General features: G+C 42.2%; 1 protein-coding gene across 1 annotated transcript; it reads right to left on the minus strand.

The window, feature by feature from the left end:
- Window positions 1-16606: 16606 nt before the first annotated feature.
- Window positions 16607-18678, minus strand: LOC311125866 (borealin-2-like; the record flags this gene model as incomplete). Its single annotated transcript, XM_084199897.1, has 7 exons — window positions 16607-16730; window positions 16882-16934; window positions 17931-17989; window positions 18064-18115; window positions 18214-18254; window positions 18340-18471; window positions 18558-18678. The coding sequence occupies 7 exons, from the start codon at window positions 18676-18678 to the stop codon at window positions 16607-16609; spliced, it is 582 nt and encodes a 193-aa protein (XP_084056023.1).
- Between the last annotated feature and the right edge of the window lie 265 nt (window positions 18679-18943).

An 18943-nucleotide genomic window follows, 5' to 3' on the forward strand; every position in this document is an offset into this window, starting at 1 on the left:
AAGGACTGAGTTTGGGAAATGGTTCAAACCCTTTAAGCAGCACCTTGATTACTCTAGTGTGTCTGTTTCTAAGGATTTAAAGGCCCTGTTGATATAGAGAGCAGGTCGGAGACTTTGAGACGCTCCAACATTGATCAACGCACGACAGAAGGTTCTATTAGGTCATTTAAATAACACTCAACCATCTACTCAGCTGACTAAACATTCTGTTTCTCCCTCCCTCTCTCCTTCCCTCCCTGCCTCCCTCCTTCCCTCCCTCCCTGTCTCCCTCCCGCACTCCTCTCTCCATCCACCCATCGGGGAGTCAGGAACTCTGTCAGTGTGATATGAACCAACACTAATATCCTCATGATGAATAGATTCCATTGAAGCTCCATTACAAAGACAGATGATGCGTCCCAAATGGTACCCTATTCCCTACATAGTGCACTACTTATGGGTACCTGGTCAAAAGTAATGCACTATATAGGGAATAGGGTACCATTTGGGAGGCAGCCTGAGGACCAAAGAGAACACCTAGTGATTTATTTCCTGTAGTGATTAAAAACAGGTTGTTTACTATTAATGTGAATCAGTCAATGTGATCGGGGTGGCAGAGGAGGAACAACGACGGACTGAAGAAAGCAGAATGCCTCAAGATAAAAACGGAATATTCCATATCTGTAAATCTAATTAAATATTAGCACTTCTCCATATACTCCTGGGCAATAACCTTCAATCTGGATTACAACACAAAACAAATTATAAGGCTAGAGAAATGTATCAACCGATATTACCAACACAGTCAACACCAAAACATGACAGAGAGGAAGCATGGAGACGCAATCCCCAGAAGAAAACGAGACTCCGACGGACACGATTTGTGCTTTTCACCACCTGGAACGGTAAGACTTACAGAAAACGGATCTAGCCTTACGGATCTAGCCTTACAGACTTACAGAAAACGGATCTAGCCTTACAGACTTACAGAAAACGGATCTAGCCTTACAGACTTACAGAAAACGGATCTAGCCTTACAGACTTACAGAAAACGGATCTAGCCTTACAGACTTACAGAAAACGGATCTAGCCTTACAGACTTACAGAAAACGGATCTAGCCTTACGGACTTACAGAAAACGGATCTAGCCTTACAGACTTACAGAAAACGGATCTAGCCTTACAGACTTACAGAAAACGGATCTAGCCTTACAGACTTACAGAAAACGGATCTAGCCTTACAGACTTACAGAAAACGGATCTAGCCTTACAGACTTACAGAAAACGGATCTAGCCTTACAGACTTACAGAAAACGGATCTAGCCTTACAGACTTACAGAAAACGGATCTAGCCTTACAGACTTACAGAAAACGGATCTAGCCTTACAGACTTACAGAAAACGGATCTAGCCTTACAGACTTACAGAAAACGGATCTAGCCTTACAGACTTACAGAAAACGGATCTAGCCTTACAGACTTACAGAAAACGGATCTAGCCTTACAGACTTACAGAAAACGGATCTAGCCTTACGGACTTACAGAAAACGGATCTAGCCTTACAGACTTACAGAAAACGGATCTAGCCTTACAGACTAGATCTATGCGAGAAAATCTGGTGCTTAAAGAGGATGAGGGTGAAGATCCAGAGAGTGTGGTGAAAGACTTCCTGGTTAAAGCGCTACCGATCCCAGGCGATACTGTCGACAAAATCAAACTCGAACATGTACATCATTTCGGACAGCGAGGACAGCGATACGAGCGCCCAATCGTTGCCAAATTTGCTTTCTTTAAAGATAAAATAATTGTTAAAAGCCAGCACGAAAACAGGCATGAATTATTTCCCGAACTAAATTGCAGAACGGAGCAAAGTTATGTACCCACTCTTCAAAGTGAATAGACTAAAAGGGAAACGTGTAGCTCTCGTAGTCGATAAACTGTATATTAAAATCCAACTGATCCGAGACACCAAGACTACTCCATCGCTATTCTAAAAAATACAAAGTTCCCACACAGGAGTGGAATAATGGAACACCCAATACTATCCATGGTAGCGATTGTATTAAAAAACAGGAAAACAATCAAATAAAACAATTGATAAAGAAATAAACTACGAATAAACTATACTATTCAAGATAGGGAATGTTGTAAAATAATTTGTATTCAACTTTCTATTTATAGTATTTATGAACAGATTGTCCATTCGTAAATTCAGAGCGTTTCGGTCTCGGAGAGTTCAGAGCACACACTGGACGCTTTGGCCGAGGGTTGATCTCAGCGTTCTGACCTAACAACAGCAGTCAAGCACCCAAACTAACTGGCTAACGTTGGCTAGCTTGTTAGCTACTTCCAGACACAAATGAGAGAACAGCTCACACTCACCATTTTACATGCCCTAGCAGAGCTGGTTAGGCTATTTTTATGTTATCCAGAGCGTTGGTGACTGCAACTGTGCTGCTGGCAATAATCTAATTACGCTTTTTTGCCAACGTTTACTGACACAGGCCATATTCAATGGGTGTTGAGCGTTCGTAAATTTGTCAGTTATTCTGCGCTCTTGCACACTCAGACACGAGTGCTCTGAAATCAGAGTAGATAGCCAGAGTGAATTTACCAGCTACGTCTATCGACAGTTGTCGCAGTGACATCATAAACATTCTACTGAAATAGTTACTTGCATAGTGGAGTCTTTTGTTTAGACATGTAGCTCGCTAGCTAAACAATTAACCCTAATCCCAACTCGTGACGTTACTACCCTGCATGAATCTGCAGGTAGCTAACCAACCAGGTTCAATGTTAGCTAGCTAACATTAGGCTATAACTAGCAATGCAAATGACTCTGAGATACGAATAATATTACTACACAGATCATACATGTAACGTTAGCTAGTGAGCCAGCCAGCTAACGTTAGCTAGCTAGCTGATATTACACTTTAACTTGAAATGAAAACGACTTTAATACACAATTAGAAACGTGTAATATCTGAAAATGTAGCTAGCTAGACTATCTTACCCGTATACAAGGATGGACGCTTCTCCCTCTCTGTCACGGATGCCATGGTTGCCATGGTTGCCCTTAGTTTGAAGATGTAATCCGGAGACAGGTGTTTTATCCAACAGCCTTCTGTGTGTTCTCTTTTCGAGACTCCGTCTGCATATTTGCAATCAAACGCCAGAATTGTCTCCATCTCCTTAGCTATCATACTCTAATTCCACTAATTTCAAAACTCACTTATGCAGTTCTACTACGTGATATATTTTTTTTAAAAGCCACGTTAGAAAGGATTATCTAAACATACTGACCAGCTCATGTTATGGACAGAAGCGTTCTACATGGCAGACCAATCCGAACTCATCTCTCGGCATGTCCAGCCCACTCATTATCTCAGCCAATCATGGCTAGCGGAAAGGTTGCTATCTTCTTCCGTGACTAAACAAACTAGGCTCTTAATTTAACAATTGTATTCGTATTTACAGATGGCATACTGTTGAGACTTCTAGCTCACTCAGAAAAATAAAAAAGAGAAAATAATAATATATATATATAAATAGATAAAAGAGAAGCAAATGGATCTGATGTGTTCAATTAAATGGGGAATGAGTGATTTCTTTAAGTTTCTTAGATGCTCGGATATGTTACGTTATGTGCGCATGCGCAGCTTCACTAGAGACTTAAATTATGGCACCTGGTAATCATTTCACGACAGACAATCATCAGGAGCACACAGCCCGTTGGTATGTAACTGCGAACTACTCACAGTCTAGTTTAATGTTTAAGTCACTTATATGTTTGAGCACTAAACGTTTACCTCACTGTGTCGGTGTTAGTTGGCCGAGAGTAACTTGTGGCTCGCTGGGTGCGGTAGCTCAGCGACCCAGATGCTGTATAGCATTAGGCTATCATTATCAGCCATTGCGTTGTGCTGATTGTTCAGCGCACTCTGCTGGTTTCTGGTGGCGGTGGTGATAGCGGAGGTTTGGTTCGGTGATCCATGGTGGAGCGCCGCGTTGTGTTGCGTTTGTGCATGGGTGGGTCCTTTGGACAAGGCATGTGGTGGCATGGGTTCTGTGTCCTGTGGCAGCATCCGTGGCAACGGCGGAGTCGCTGTGCGCATGCTCCTCTGGCGCTAGGCATTCTGGGTGATGTAGTCAATACTGTTTTAAGCCTGATTAGCCACATTTTGATGGTGTTGTAGGCTTATTTTGATTTTCATTATTTGCATTATTATTATATTATTTGAATAATATTTACATTATATATTTGAATAATATATTGTCATTATTTGTTTGTTGTAATTCAGGTTTATGACCTGTGGTCATAGGATTTAAAATAAAATTTAAGGACAAAACACGAGTCATGACATTGTGTGCTTCCTGGTGAGCCTTTTCGGAGGGCTAAATAACGAAAAGTCCGAACAGTCATAAACCACGGTTCTCCTTTTACATGGATAATGCAAGGACTAGAACATTCGTCATGAGACTAACTTCTGATAAGCTAACAGTCCACCCATAAAGCTGTCTGCTCATCTGCTGACTTACTAGGCAAATCATTAATGAGTGAAAGCCAAGAAGAGGATAGAGTCTACAGTTAAAGGACTACTTAAAACCCAGTTGGCGGAAAACACGTGAATTTGAGTTAAACGCTAGAAAAGTTGGCAAGATGGCAGCATCAGAGGAGGAGCTGGAGAGGCTAAAACAGAAGCGGTCAGCAGCCCAGACTGCGTTCACTAGAAGAGCCAATTACCTCGTCTCCAGAGCTAGTGCACTGGGGGAAAGTGAAATGAGAAGTGAGTGGAGGAACTTTAAAGTGGATCACTCCAGAGTCAGAGATGCAGGATTTGAGTATGCCATGGCCCTGAGAGAAGTGGACGACGATGAAGTCAAAAAGAAGGCGGAAAACATTGACGGAAAAACAGCAGAATGTGACTGTAAGTTTGATGAAACTGAACAAATCATCCTGATCAACTTCTGGACAAGGTTCGCTGAGGCGGAAATTACCACCCTCAGTGAAGAGGCTGGATCAGCCATGGACCAGGCCGAGGCAACCGATCACCACCATATGACCAGAAGGGAATGTGAATTGATTCATAGGAACCTGGAACGGGAGGTCTACAACTTCGAACAAGGATTGGATGAGTGGAAGGATTTGATCCCTCGGTCCAAGGCAACAGAGTCAAAGGACCAGATCCGGAAGTTGAAGAAAAGGCGTGGAAAACTGTGGGATGAGTGGGCATGGAAAGGCGGTTCTCAATCTGACAACGAAGAGAAACTGGGAAGAGAACCAATTGTGGAGCAGGAGGAGCCAGTTGGGGCTTACAACTACAGGCACCAGATCAGCCTAGAACGTGCACGCTTGCCCATGTTTGCTGGTAATATGAGGGATTATTACCGCTGGAAAGCTGAATGGGAGGACTTGCAACGTCTGGGAAACCCTCATGGATTGGAAAATGTGAGGAAATTCCATCTCCTGGGAAGCCTAGATGAAAAAGTCAAGAGGGACCTCGTATTGTCCAGCTGTGGATCCGCCAATGACGTGTTCAGGCTCCTGGACAACAAGTACGGAAATAAGCAGAAAATAGTGCTGCTGATTGCACAAGAAGTGCAAGGACTTTTCCCCATTAAAGGAAACCATCCGAGGAAGACAATCGAACTGATTCAAGCCGTGGAGAGAGCTCTTCGTGACCTACAAGTCTTAGGGGAGGAAGATGCTGTAAAGAACCGAGTGGTTGTGCAGTCGATTGAAAGTAAGCTTCCTGACTCCCTGAAAGAAAAGTGGATAACACACAAAAATGACCCTGGAAGCGGGTTTTCACCACGCAACCACTTTGACTTTAGCATTGGTTGTGAGCCAAAAGAGTGCCCTGTCATTATGATGCTGTTGGATGTGACGACAAATTCTGGCCAGCTAGTCGGTACGTTGATTGACCTCGCTTCAGATACTAATTATATCTCTAATAAAGCAGCAGAGCGTCTTAAGCTAAATGGTGAGAACATTAAGTTGATTGTCCAAGGTGTTGGAGGGATGGAGAAAACCATTACTACCAAGAAGTATACCCTGAGGCTAAGAGTAAAAACTCCCAAAGGTACAATAGCAGAGCACAAACTCCTTTGTTACGGCTTGGAAGATGTTGCGAAAGTGAACCAGGCTGTCACGCCACAGCAACTGCAGAAGTTCTTTCCAAATGTTCCACTCAAGGACTTGGTCCGGCCCGGAAAGATCGACCTGTTGATTAGCCACAGGGAGGGTCGCCTGGTCCCACAGCCAGTCAGAGTAGTTGGAGACCTCGTCCTCTGGGATGGCCCCCTTGGGAAGACTGTTGGTGGAACGCATCCTGACCTCTTTGAAGTGATAGACCTAGCAGTGCACAGGTCTGAAACACATTTCGCTAGGTCAATGAGAACAGCTTCAAGGGCGTACAAAGAGATTCTCGTGAAGACGGAAGGACCCAGTGGAGTTTCGGTGGAACGAGAAGACGCAATCCTCCGAAACACTGCAGCTACCAACAAAGACGTTTTTGAATGGTTCAAGTGGGACAGTATTGGCGCTGCCTGTGACCCTCAGTGTGGTGGCTGCAGATGCGGTAGGTGCCCCCCTGGAGGCAAGGAAATGACCCTAGGAGAGGAAAGAGACTTGGAGAAAATAAAGGAATGTCTCACCTACGTGCAAGCTGACAAGCACAGCGAATCCCCTCACTGGGACGCAGCTTACCCGTGGAAAGGAGACCCCGCAACGCTGCCTGACAATCGACGTGCAGTGGAAGCGACCTTTTTAAACACTGAGAAACGACTGGAGAGGGAGCCGGAATGGAAGGCTGCGTACAGAGAGCAAATCCACGATATGGTCTCAAGAGGGGCTGCCGTTAAAGTCACCCAAGAGGAAATCGATAGCTGGAAGGGACCTAAGTGGTATATCAGTCATTTAGTTGCTCCTAATCCTCACTCAACCACTACCCCTGTAAGAATCGTCTGGAACAGTAGCCAAGAATTCATGGGAATAAGTTTAAATGATCTACTGTACAAGGGTCCTGACGTCCTAAATCAGATAAGGGGCGTGCTTCTGAGATTCAGGACTGGGTTGTACGCTGCCCTGGGCGATGTGAAAAAAATGTACAACTCTGTCTGGCTAGAAGACAAAGAAGTACACCTCCATCGATTCCTCTGGAGAGACAATCCTGAGGAGGTGATCGAAGTCTTTGCTGTCGTCAGGGTCAACATTGGCGATAAACCTGCTGGTTGTATCGCCCAGATGGCAATGAGAGAAACAGCCAACCTGCCCCAGTTTGCAGCCATGGTTGAGGAGCGCAGAGTTGTGGTAGAAGATAGTTATGTGGATGACATCTTGACGTCCCACAATGACTTGCGGATACTGGAGAAAATCACCAAAGGAGTGGAAAATATCTTAAAGGCTGGAGGTTTCTCCCTTAAGCCATGGGTCTTATCAGGCCAAAGTGGGAGGTCCGCAACCACAACTGATGCCAGTATCGGTAAGACAACTGTGAGTGTGCCCAAAACACTGGTGTTACCCAACCAGATGCGGGACGAAGAAAGCAAAGCACTTGGAGTCGGCTATGAACCAGAGACTGACAAACTTCGGGTGATGATCTCCGTAAATTTCTCAAAGAAGAGAGGAAAGATGAGGACAGGAGTCGATTTGCGCGAAGAGGAGGTCAGAGGTAAAACTCCAAACCCATTGACCCGTCGGATGCTGCTAAGCCAGATCGCTGGATTCTACGACCCCATTGGTCTTGCCACACCCGCAAAGCAGAAAGGGGTGATGCTTGTGAGAGATGCTTACCAAGAAGTGAGTAGAAGCATTCCAGTTAAGGACACCTGGGATTACCCACTCTCACCAAAACTACGGGAGGCTTCCATAAGACTCCTCGAAGAATATGTGAGACTTGCCCAGATCAGGTTCGAAAGAAGCCTCACACCAACCGGAACCATAGGCCATCCAATGGGAGTCACGTTTTCAGATGGGAGTGAGGCTTCCTACGGCGTGGTGCTCTATCTCCGTTGGGAGACGCAGAATGGGGTCGTAGTGAGGCTGGTTGAGTCAAAAGCAAAGCTTACCCCTCTCAACCAGAAAGGAGACGTGATTAAAGCAGAGGTATGTGGTGCTGTCTTTTCGATCCGCCTGAGAAAATACCTTGTAAAGCACTGCCACATCAAGGTCGCACGCTGGGTCCACTTCGTGGATAGCCAAACAATCCTGGGAGCAATTCACAAGGATAGCTATGGCTACCAAACTTTCTTTGCTAACCGCATCGGAGAAATCCAGAAGGGTGGACCAGTAGAAGACTGGAGGTGGATTGAGGGCAACCTGAACATAGCAGACATCATCACAAGGGGAGCAACTCCTGAGGAACTCGATGAAGGGTCAGAGTGGCAACAAGGCCCAGAGTTCCTGAGTTGGCCTGAGGCTGAGTGGCCTGTGAAAACGGCCAGTGAGATAGTGACCAGCGTGGCTGATGACGTTAAAAGGTTGCAGAGAAGAGCGTTCTCAGCTGTAGTCACCAGGTCTCCGGCAGAGAAATTCTCAGGCCCCAGCAATACTGATGTTGGGGCAAACTTGCAAGACTCCGCACCGCAACCGCAGATGAAAGACAAAGGTCCAACTCCAGCAGTAGAGAGGCCAAAGAGGAAGCCCTGGGGTGTAGCTCTAGTGCACCTTGTTGGGCCCGAACGATTCAGTAGCTTGTCTAAATTGTGTGGAACAATCGCCTGGGTTCGAAGAGCTGCAGAATCCTGGCTGAGGACAAGCTACCAAGCCTCGAGCTCAGCAAAGTGGGAGGTGAAGGGCCCCAGGCTGTCTGTGGGAGAGAGAACGGCGGCTTTCCAAGACCTGGCCCTTGCGGCCCAAGACGGCGTGAACTTTCAGGATACGACCTTAAACCGCCTTGTTGTGATTAAAGATGACAACAATGGACTCTTACTTTGTGGTGGTAGAGTCCAGTCTTGGAATGAAGACGGAACCGCTGTACCTTTAATCCCGTTCCGGTCGTGGCTGGGGGCCTTGCTTGCGAGGGAAGCTCACGAAGCGAATCATGAAGGGGTGGCTGCCACACTGCTGCACACTAAAAGAAAGGCCTGGGTTGTGCAAGGTCGGAGGACAGTGAAGAAGGTGGTTAACAGGTGTATCACTTGCAAGAAGCAAAGAGCCCGGCTGTGCCAGCAAGTGATGAGCGCTCTTCCTCAGGAACGTACCAGTAGAGCAAACCCATTCGAGTATACTACACTAGACCTCTTTGGACCCTTTGAAGTGATGGACGCTGTTAAGAAAAGAACCAAGAAAAAGGTCTGGGGAATTGTGTATTGTTGCATGACTTCCAGAGCCGTCCATGCTGATCTCGTCGACGACCAGTCTTCTGAGAGCTTTCTTCAGGCCTACTCCCGGTTCACTGCTCTGAGGGGGCATCCCAAAAAGCTATGGTCAGACAGAGGCACAAACTTCGTGGGCGCCAGGCCTGCTCTGAGGGAGCTACACAAGCACCTGGCCTGTTTGCAGAAGGCATCCATCGAAGACAAGGCTGCCAAAAATAGCACAGAGTGGCAATGGGACTTTCATCCTGCAGACTCGCCACACAGGAATGGAGCAGCAGAGGCAGCTGTCAAGCTCCTTAAAAGAGCTCTTAACAGTCTTGGCGGAACAACTGGCTGCTATACCTGGGGGGAGTTCCAGACCCTTCTCTACTCTGCAGCCAACTTGACTAATGAGCGACCCATCGACGCCAGGGCACAGGAACAAGAGGACTCAGTGGAGTACTTGACCCCCAACTCACTTATCCTGGGGCGCACCGGACAGGGAGGAGACATACACGGAATCGACATGGAAACCCGCTCTTGGCGCAGACTGAGAGCTGTCCAGGCTGGAGTCGACAGGTTCTGGAAGAAATGGAGTGAACTGGCAGGACCAAACTTGTTCATACGACACAAGTGGCACCGAGCAGAGAGAAGTATCAAGGTTGGAGACGTAGTCTGGATTGCGGAAGAATGTTAATGCATCAGAATGTTAATGTTTCTAGTTATTAAAGGGCCACATCAGAATGTTAATGTTTCTTGTTATTAAAGGACCACATCAGAATGTTAATGTTTCTAGTTATTAAAGGGCCACATCAGAATGTTAATGTTTCTAGTTATTAAAGGACCACATCAGAATGTTAATGTTTCTAGTTATTAAAGGACCACATCAGAATGTTAATGTTTCTAGTTATTAAAGGACCACATCAGAATGTTAATGTTTATAGTTATTAAAGGACCACATCAGAATGTTAATGTTTCTAGTTATTAAAGGGCCACATCAGAATGTTAATGTTTCTCTGTCTTAAAGGGCCACATCAGAATGTTAATGTTTCTAGTTATTAAAGGACCACATCAGAATGTTAATGTTTCTCTGTATTAAAGGGCCACATTAGAATGTTAATGTTTCTCTGTATTAAAGGACCACATCAGAATGTTAATGTTTCTAGTTATTAAAGGGCCACATCAGAATGTTAATGTTTCTCTGTATTAAAGGGCCACATCAGAATGTTAATGTTTCTAGTTATTAAATGACCACATCAGAATGTTAATGTTTCTAAAAATTAAAGGGCCACATCAGAATGTTAATGTTTCTCTGTATTAAAGGGCCACATTAGAATGTTAATGTTTCTAGTTATTAAAGGACCACATCAGAATGTTAATGTTTCTAGTTATTAAAGGACCACATCAGAATGTTAATGTTTCTAGTTATTAAAGGGCCACATCAGAATGTTAATGTTTCTAGTTATTAAAGGACCACATCAGAATGTTAATGTTTCTAGTTATTAAAGGACCACATCAGAATGTTAATGTTTCTAGTTATTAAAGGACCACATCAGAATGTTAATGTTTCTAGTTATTAAAGGGCCACATCAGAATGTTAATGTTTCTAGTTATTAAAGGACCACATCAGAATGTTAATGTTTCTAGTTATTAAAGGACCACATCAGAATGTTAATGTTTCTAGTTATTAAAGGACCACATCAGAATTTTAATGTTTCTAGTTATTAAAGGACCACATCAGAATGTTAATGTTTCTAGTTATTAAAGGGCCACATCAGAATGTTAATGTTTCTCTGTATTAAAGGGCCACATTAGAATGTTAATGTTTCTAGTTATTAAAGGACCACATCAGAATGTTAATGTTTCTAGTTATTAAAGGACCACATCAGAATGTTAATGTTTCTAGTTATTAAAGGACCACATCAGAATGTTAATCAAATCAAATCAAATCAAATTTTATTGGTCACATGCGCCGAATACAACAGGTGTAGACATTACAGTGAAATGCTTACTTACAGCCCTTAACCAACAGTGCATTTATTTTAAACAAAAAAGTAAGAATAAAACAACAACAAAAAAGTGTTGAGAAAAAAAGAGCAGAAGTAAAAATAAAGTGACAGTAGGGAGGCTATATATACAATAGAATAAAGTGACAGTAGGGAGGCTATATATACAGGGGGGTACCGTTGCATAGTCAATGTGCGGGGGCACCGGCTAGTTGAGGTAGTTGAGGTAATATGTACATGTGGGTAGAGTTAAAGTGACTATGCATAAATACTTAACAGAGTAGCAGCAGCGTAAAAAGTATGGGGTGGGGGGGCAGTGCAAATAGTCCGGGTAGCCATGATTAGCTGTTCAGGAGTCTTATGGCTTGGGGGTAGAAGCTGTTGAGAAGTCTTTTGGACCTAGACTTGGCACTCCGGTACCGCTTGCCGTGCGGTAGCAGAGAGAACAGTCTATGACTAGGGTGACTGGAGTCTTTGACAATTTTGAGGGCCTTCCTCTGACACCGCCTGGTATAGAGGTCCTGGATGGCAGGGAGCTTTGCCCCTGTGATGTACTGGGCCGTACGCACTACCCTCTGTAGTGCCTTGCGGTCAGAGGCCAAGCAGTTGCCATACCAGGGGGTGATGCAACCAGTCAGGATGCTCTCGATGGTGCAGCTGTAGAATTTTTTGAGGATCTGAGGACCCATGCCAAATCTTTTTAGTCTCCTGAGGGGGAATAGGCTTTGTCGTGCCCTCTTCACGACTGTCTTGGTGTGTTTGGACCATGATAGTTCGTTGGTGATGTGGACACCAAGGAACTTGAAGCTCTCAACCTGTTCCACTACAGCCCCGTCGATGAGAATGGGGGCGTGCTCAGCCCTCTTTTTTTTCCTGTAGTCCACAATCATCTCCTTTGTCTTGGTCACGTTGAGGGAGAGGTTGTTGTCCTGGCACCACACGGCCAGATCTCTGACCTCCTCCCTATAGGCTGTCTCATCGTTGTCGGTGATCAGGCCTACCACTGTTGTGTCGTCGGCAAACTTAATGATGGTGTTGGAGTCGTGCTTAATGATGGTGTTGTAATGTTTCTAGTTATTAAAGGACCACATCAGAATGTTAATGTTTCTAGTTATTAAAGGACCACATCAGAATGTTAATGTTTCTAGTTATTAAAGGGCCACATCAGAATGTTAATGTTTCTAGTTATTAAAGGACCACATCAGAATGTTAATGTTTCTAGTTATTAAAGGACCACATCAGAATGTTAATGTTTCTAGTTATTAAAGGACCACATCAGAATGTTAATGTTTCTAGTTATTAAAGGACCACATCAGAATGTTAATGTTTCTAGTTATTAAAGGACCACATCAGAATGTTAATGTTTCTAGTTATTAAAGGACCACATCAGAATGTTAATGTTTCTCTGTATTAAAGGGCCACATCAGAATGTTAATGTTTCTAGTTATTAAAGGACCACATCAGAATGTTAATGTTTCTAGTTATTAAAGGACCACATCAGAATGTTAATGTTTCTAGTTATTAAAGGACCACATCAGAATGTTAATGTTTCTCTGTATTAAAGGGCCACATTAGAATGTTAATGTTTCTAGTTATTAAAGGACCACATCAGAATGTTAATGTTTCTAGTTATTAAAGGACCACATCAGAATGTTAATGTTTCTAGTTATTAAAGGACCACATCAGAATGTTAATGTTTCTAGTTATTAAAGGGCCACATCAGAATGTTAATGTTTCTCTGTATTAAAGGGCCACATCAGAATGTTAATGTTTCTAGTTGTTAAAGGACCACATCAGAATGTTAATGTTTCTAGTTATTAAAGGACCACATCAGAATGTTAATGTTTCTAGTTATTAAAGGGCCACATCAGAATGTTAATGTTTCTCTGTATTAAAGGGCCACATCAGAATGTTAATGTTTCTAGTTATTAAAGGACCACATCAGAATGTTAATGTTTCTAGTTATTAAAGGGCCACATCAGAATGTTAATGTTTCTAGTTATTAAAGGACCACATCAGAATGTTAATGTTTCTAGTTATTAAAGGACCACATCAGAATGTTAATGTTTCTAGTTATTAAAGGACCACATCAGAATGTTAATGTTTCTAGTTATTAAAGGGCCACATCAGAATGTTAATGTTTCTAGTTATTAAAGGGCCACATCAGAATGTTAATGTTTCTCTGTATTAAAGGGCCACATCAGAATGTTAATGTTTCTAGTTATTAAAGGGCCACATCAGAATGTTAATGTTTCTAGGTATTTAAGGACCACATCAGAATGTTAATGTTTCTCTGTATTAAAGGGCCACATCAGAATGTTAATGTTTCTAGGTATTTAAGGACCACATCAGAATGTTAATGTTTCTAGTTATTAAAGGGCCACATCAGAATGTTAATGTTTCTCTGTATTAAAGGGCCACATTAGAATGTTAATGTTTCTAGTTATTAAAGGACCACATCAGAATGTTAATGTTTCTCTGTATTAAAGGGCCACATCAGAATGTTAATGTTTCTAGTTATTAAAGGGCCACATCAGAATGTTAATGTTTCTAGTTATTAAAGGACCACATCAGAATGTTAATGTTTCTAGTTATTAAAGGGCCACATTAGAATGTTAATGTTTCTCTGTATTAAAGGGCCACATTAGAATGTTAATGTTTCTCTGTATTAAAGGGCCACATCAGAATGTTAATGTTTCTAGTTATTAAAGGGCCACATCAGAATGTTAATGTTTCTAGTTATTAAAGGACCACATCAGAATGTTAATGTTTCTAGTTATTAAAGGGCCACATCAGAATGTTAATGTTTCTCTGTATTAAAGGGCCACATCAGAATGTTAATGTTTCTAGTTATTAAAGGGCCACATCAGAATGTTAATGTTTCTAGTTATTAAAGGACCACATCAGAATGTTAATGTTTCTAGTTATTAAAGGGCCACATTAGAATGTTAATGTTTCTCTGTATTAAAGGGCCACATCAGAATGTTAATGTTTCTAGTTATTAAAGGGCCACATCAGAATGTTAATGTTTCTAGTTATTAAAGGACCACATCAGAATGTTAATGTTTCTAGTTATTAAAGGGCCACATTCGAATGTTAATGTTTCTCTGTATTAAAGGGCCACATCAGAATGTTAATGTTTCTCTGTATTAAAGGGCCACATCAGAATGTTAATGTTTCTCTGTATTAAAGGGCCACATCAGAATGTTAATGTTTCTAGTTATTAAAGGGCCACATCAGAATGTTAATGTTTCTAGTTATTAAAGGGCCACATCAGAATGTTAATGTTTCTCTGTCTTAAAGGGCCACATCAGAATGTTAATGTTTCTAGTTATTAAAGGACCACATCAGAATGTTAATGTTTCTCTGTATTAAAGGGCCACATTAGAATGTTAATGTTTCTCTGTATTAAAGGACCACATCAGAATGTTAATGTTTCTAGTTATTAAAGGGCCACATCAGAATGTTAATGTTTCTCTGTATTAAAGGGCCACATCAGAATGTTAATGTTTCTAGTTATTAAAGGACCACATCAGAATGTTAATGTTTCTAAAAATTAAAGGGCCACATCAGAATGTTAATGTTTCTCTGTATTAAAGGGCCACATTAGAATGTTAATGTTTCTAGTTATTAAAGGACCACATCAGAATGTTAATGTTTCTAGTTATTAAAGGACCACATCAGAATGTTAATGTTTCTAGTTATTAAAGGACCACATCAGAATGTTAATGTTTCTCTGTATTAAAGGGCCACATCAGAATGTTAATGTTTCTCTGTATTAAAGGGCCAAGGGAAAAGGTCAAGTAAGATTTGTTGAATGATCATATGTTATACTGTATGGCAGGGTTCTTCAATTCCGGTCCTGGAGGGCCGAAACACTTCTGTTTTTTATTTCTACCTGGTAGTTAATTGCACTCACCTGGTGTCCCAGGTCTGAATTAGCCCCTGATTAGAAGGAGAGGATGAAAAACAGAGGTGTTTCGGCCCTCCAGGACCGGAATTGAAGAACCCTGGTTTACAAGGTATTCGTAGAACCATAGTTACATTTGTAACTTCTATTTCCTGAGCTACGCCCCTATACATAAATGTTTCTTGAAGGTATCTGACCAACATATTCCCAGTCATGTGAAATCCATAGATTAGGGTTTATTGAATTTATTTCAATTGACAGATTTCCTTTATGTGAACTCAGTAAAATCTTTAATTGTTGCATGTTTATTTTTGTTCAGTGTATACATGAGTTGTATATAGGCCCTCTGTAGCTCAGTTGGTAGAGCATGGCGTTTTCAAAAAGTGAGAAATTCAGGCACAATAAGTTGAGTACTGCTTAAATAAACCCGACTTCGATGGTATATGTGCAGGAGCGCCACAATACCTTAGAGTTAATCTTCTATAAGAGGAACAGGAGCGCAAGCTGTAGAACATTTTAGTTGCTGGTACTCAGCCCTGGTGAGCTCTTGCCAAAGTCAAGCACTGTTAGCAAGACGGTCTCCCGAGTGGCGCAGTGGTCTAAGGCACTGCAATGCAGTGCTAGAGATCCTGGTTCGAATCCAGGCTCTGTCGTAGCCGGCCGTGACTGGGAGACCCATGGAGCGGCGCACAATTGGCCCAGCATCGTCCAGGGTATGGGAAGGAATGGCCGGCAGGGATGTAGCTCAGTTGGTAGAGCATGGCGTTTGCAACGCCAGGGTTGTGGGTTCGATTCCCACGGGGGGCCAGTATGAAAAATATATATTTAAAAAATGTATGCACTCACTAACTGTAAGTTGCTCTGGATAAGAGCGTCTGCTAAATGACTAAAATGGAAGACCATTATATTATTATTTGTTCATATAGCCAACTATCAAGTCTTACTATCATTGATACAAAACAGTCAATAGGATGCTCACAACAACCAACTTCATGTGGCTAAATAGTGCTCACCAGCCAGTAAACATGAATATACAAATACAATTTATTGAATCACAACTTTTAATTTGAACGTAAAACATGCATAGGTGGCATTAGTGGATCAACGTTAGATGTCTTGGTATCATTGCTGATTCGCTTTGACTTTGTTGTAAAGGTAGTCCATCAGTTTCTAAATGAGAAAGATTAGTCAATTAATTGTAGGGGATATATTGTCCATTTTAAATGAGAAATTCACAACAGATTACATTTTACTGGCTGACTGCAAAACAGATCTAGAAACAGAATTTAGGACAGAATTAATTTGATCAACTCTGATATCCCTTAAAAGATTGCAGTTTTGAAACTGCAGTAAAGGTGCAGTAACTGCAGTCGACTCAACTGGTATTTTGGACCCAGTAATTGCAGAACTGCAGTTACACTGCACTGGGATTGTGATAAGTGAAGACAAACCCGTGTTTCGTTCCAGTCAGTGGCGACTGATCACTGATTTTGGCAAGACGAGTTTTGGTTATTTTTGTATTTGTGGATGTGGCACACCTGCAAGAACAAATGAGCAGAATCAACCAGAAGAGGGCGTTTCAACTAACACTACTGAATTAGTTCAATCAGGTGTTTGAGTGGTGGACTGGAATAAAATGAGTAGCACCCGGTTGCTCACCAGGACTGATGAATATATAGGGAGAGTTACCGTAGGCTTCCAGTGCTTGAGCTATTGGCAAGTAATCTGGCTTTCTTGGAACCCTTTAGAAAAAGAAAAAATACAATTTAGTACATTTTCTATGTGGAAATGGCCAGTCTGTTCCCAAACACACATTGGTCTAATGCCATGCAAATAAAGTGGGAGCTAAACTATACCTACCGCTGCCTAAACATCAGCCCTTTATGGTTGTGGGGTCTGCTCACCAACCAAGAATTCACAGAATGGGACAAACACCAAATTGAGACTGTATGCAGAATTCTGCATAAACATGGGTGTAGAACGTAAAACACCAAATAATGCATGCAGAGCAGAATTAGGCCGATACCCGCTAATTATCAAAATACAGAAAAGAGCCGTTAAAATTCTACAACTACCTTAAAGGAAGCGATTCACAGAGACCAGAGCCCCAGGACAGCTACACAATTAGACCCAACCAAATCGTGAGAAAACAAAATGATAATTACTTAACACATTGGCATGACTTTACCAAAAAAACACAGCAAACTGGACTGCTATTTGGACCTAAACAGAGAGTAGTGGCAGAATACCTGACCACTGACAACCAAAATTAAGGAAAGCTTTGACTATGTGTAGACTCAGTGAGCATAGTCTTGCTATTGAGATGCAGCCATAGCCGGTCTTCTCTTGAGAGCCAGGTCTGCCTGTGCACACTGCCCACAGAACGAGGTGGAAACTGACCTGCACTTCCTAACCTGCCAAATGTATGACCAGAGAGACATTTCCCTCAGATTACAGACCTACAAAGAACTCGAAAACAAATCAAATTTGGATAAACTCCCATATATTAGGCGAAATACCAGTGTGTCATCACAGCAGCAAGATTTGGGACCTGTTGCCACAAGAAAAGGGCAACTAGTGAAGAACAAACAATTGTAAATACAACCCCTGTTTATTTTCCCTTTTGTACTTTATCCATTTGCACATCTTTATAACACTGTTTATTATCTATTTCACGTGCTTTGGCAATGTAAACATACGTTTCCCATGCCAATAAAGCTCTTTGAATTGCGAGCTACCTTTGATGGTTCTGTTGTAGTCTTCCGTTTATGAGCCGATGCACCTTCACTTACTTTGACTACAGAAGTAAGAAATGTATCGTTAATGACAAGTTTATATGCATTTAAATTAATTGAGGAAATAAACCATTACCTTTTTTACTGAGCTTCCTAGTGAGAGGCTGGTGAATCTCGGGTGACTCGGTCTGTAAAATATGTTGGATGTTGACATTTCTACAGTAAGCCACAAGGAGGCAGTACTAAGCCATTTATAGCCAGTCGGATAATCAATGTTCCATCCTACCTTTATGGCGATTGTGACTTCACCTGCCGAAATGTCATCCGCTAGGAAAGTAAGGGTGGAAACAACCCTTACTTAAAAACATACATGTATTCCAAAAAATTATTAAAATACAATTGAAAATCGCACCATTTATTAAATCCATTATCAGGGTTTTTTGAAGCGCAGGTGGCATTTTCATCAATTCCACTTTGAAACCCTGATCTACTGTTGCAAGAGTCTGCTCCAATTTTGCCTCCATCTCGTTTATACGGTCCTGTGCTGTAAAGGGAGAACATAGTGAATTCAGTTCATTTGAAGAACATGGAAAACGGACGGTAGGGTTAGGCCTTCTTCAAATTAAAAACCTTCTTTCTCGAACTGTTGAATAAAAAGCGCCCCTCGCTTTTGGCGCATCTCTTTGCTAATTTGACCATCTGTGTGTCCTTCTGCCTGATTGCTGATTTTTCTTATCCTTCTTGGTGCCATGGTTTCATCAGTGTGCCTTTCCCCCCTGCCTCCACATCACCTGAACGCTGATTTATAACCTTCAGGACACCAGGTGTTCCTGATCAGTCAATTGACCTTAAATGACCCTAGAATCCACCTGAGGCCACTAATAACTCAACTCACTATTAGTGCTGGGCTAGGACAAAACTGTGTCCTGTGGGTCAATCTAATATTAATTTAAAAGATGGCCAAGTTTAAGATCTATTAACAGTTCAGTACTGGAAAGCTGATGTTTTCTTTGGTG

Source organism: Coregonus lavaretus (assembly GCF_964263955.1).
Source record: "Coregonus lavaretus genome assembly, contig: HAP1_SCAFFOLD_1317, whole genome shotgun sequence".
Taxonomy (NCBI): Eukaryota; Metazoa; Chordata; class Actinopteri; order Salmoniformes; family Salmonidae; genus Coregonus; species Coregonus lavaretus.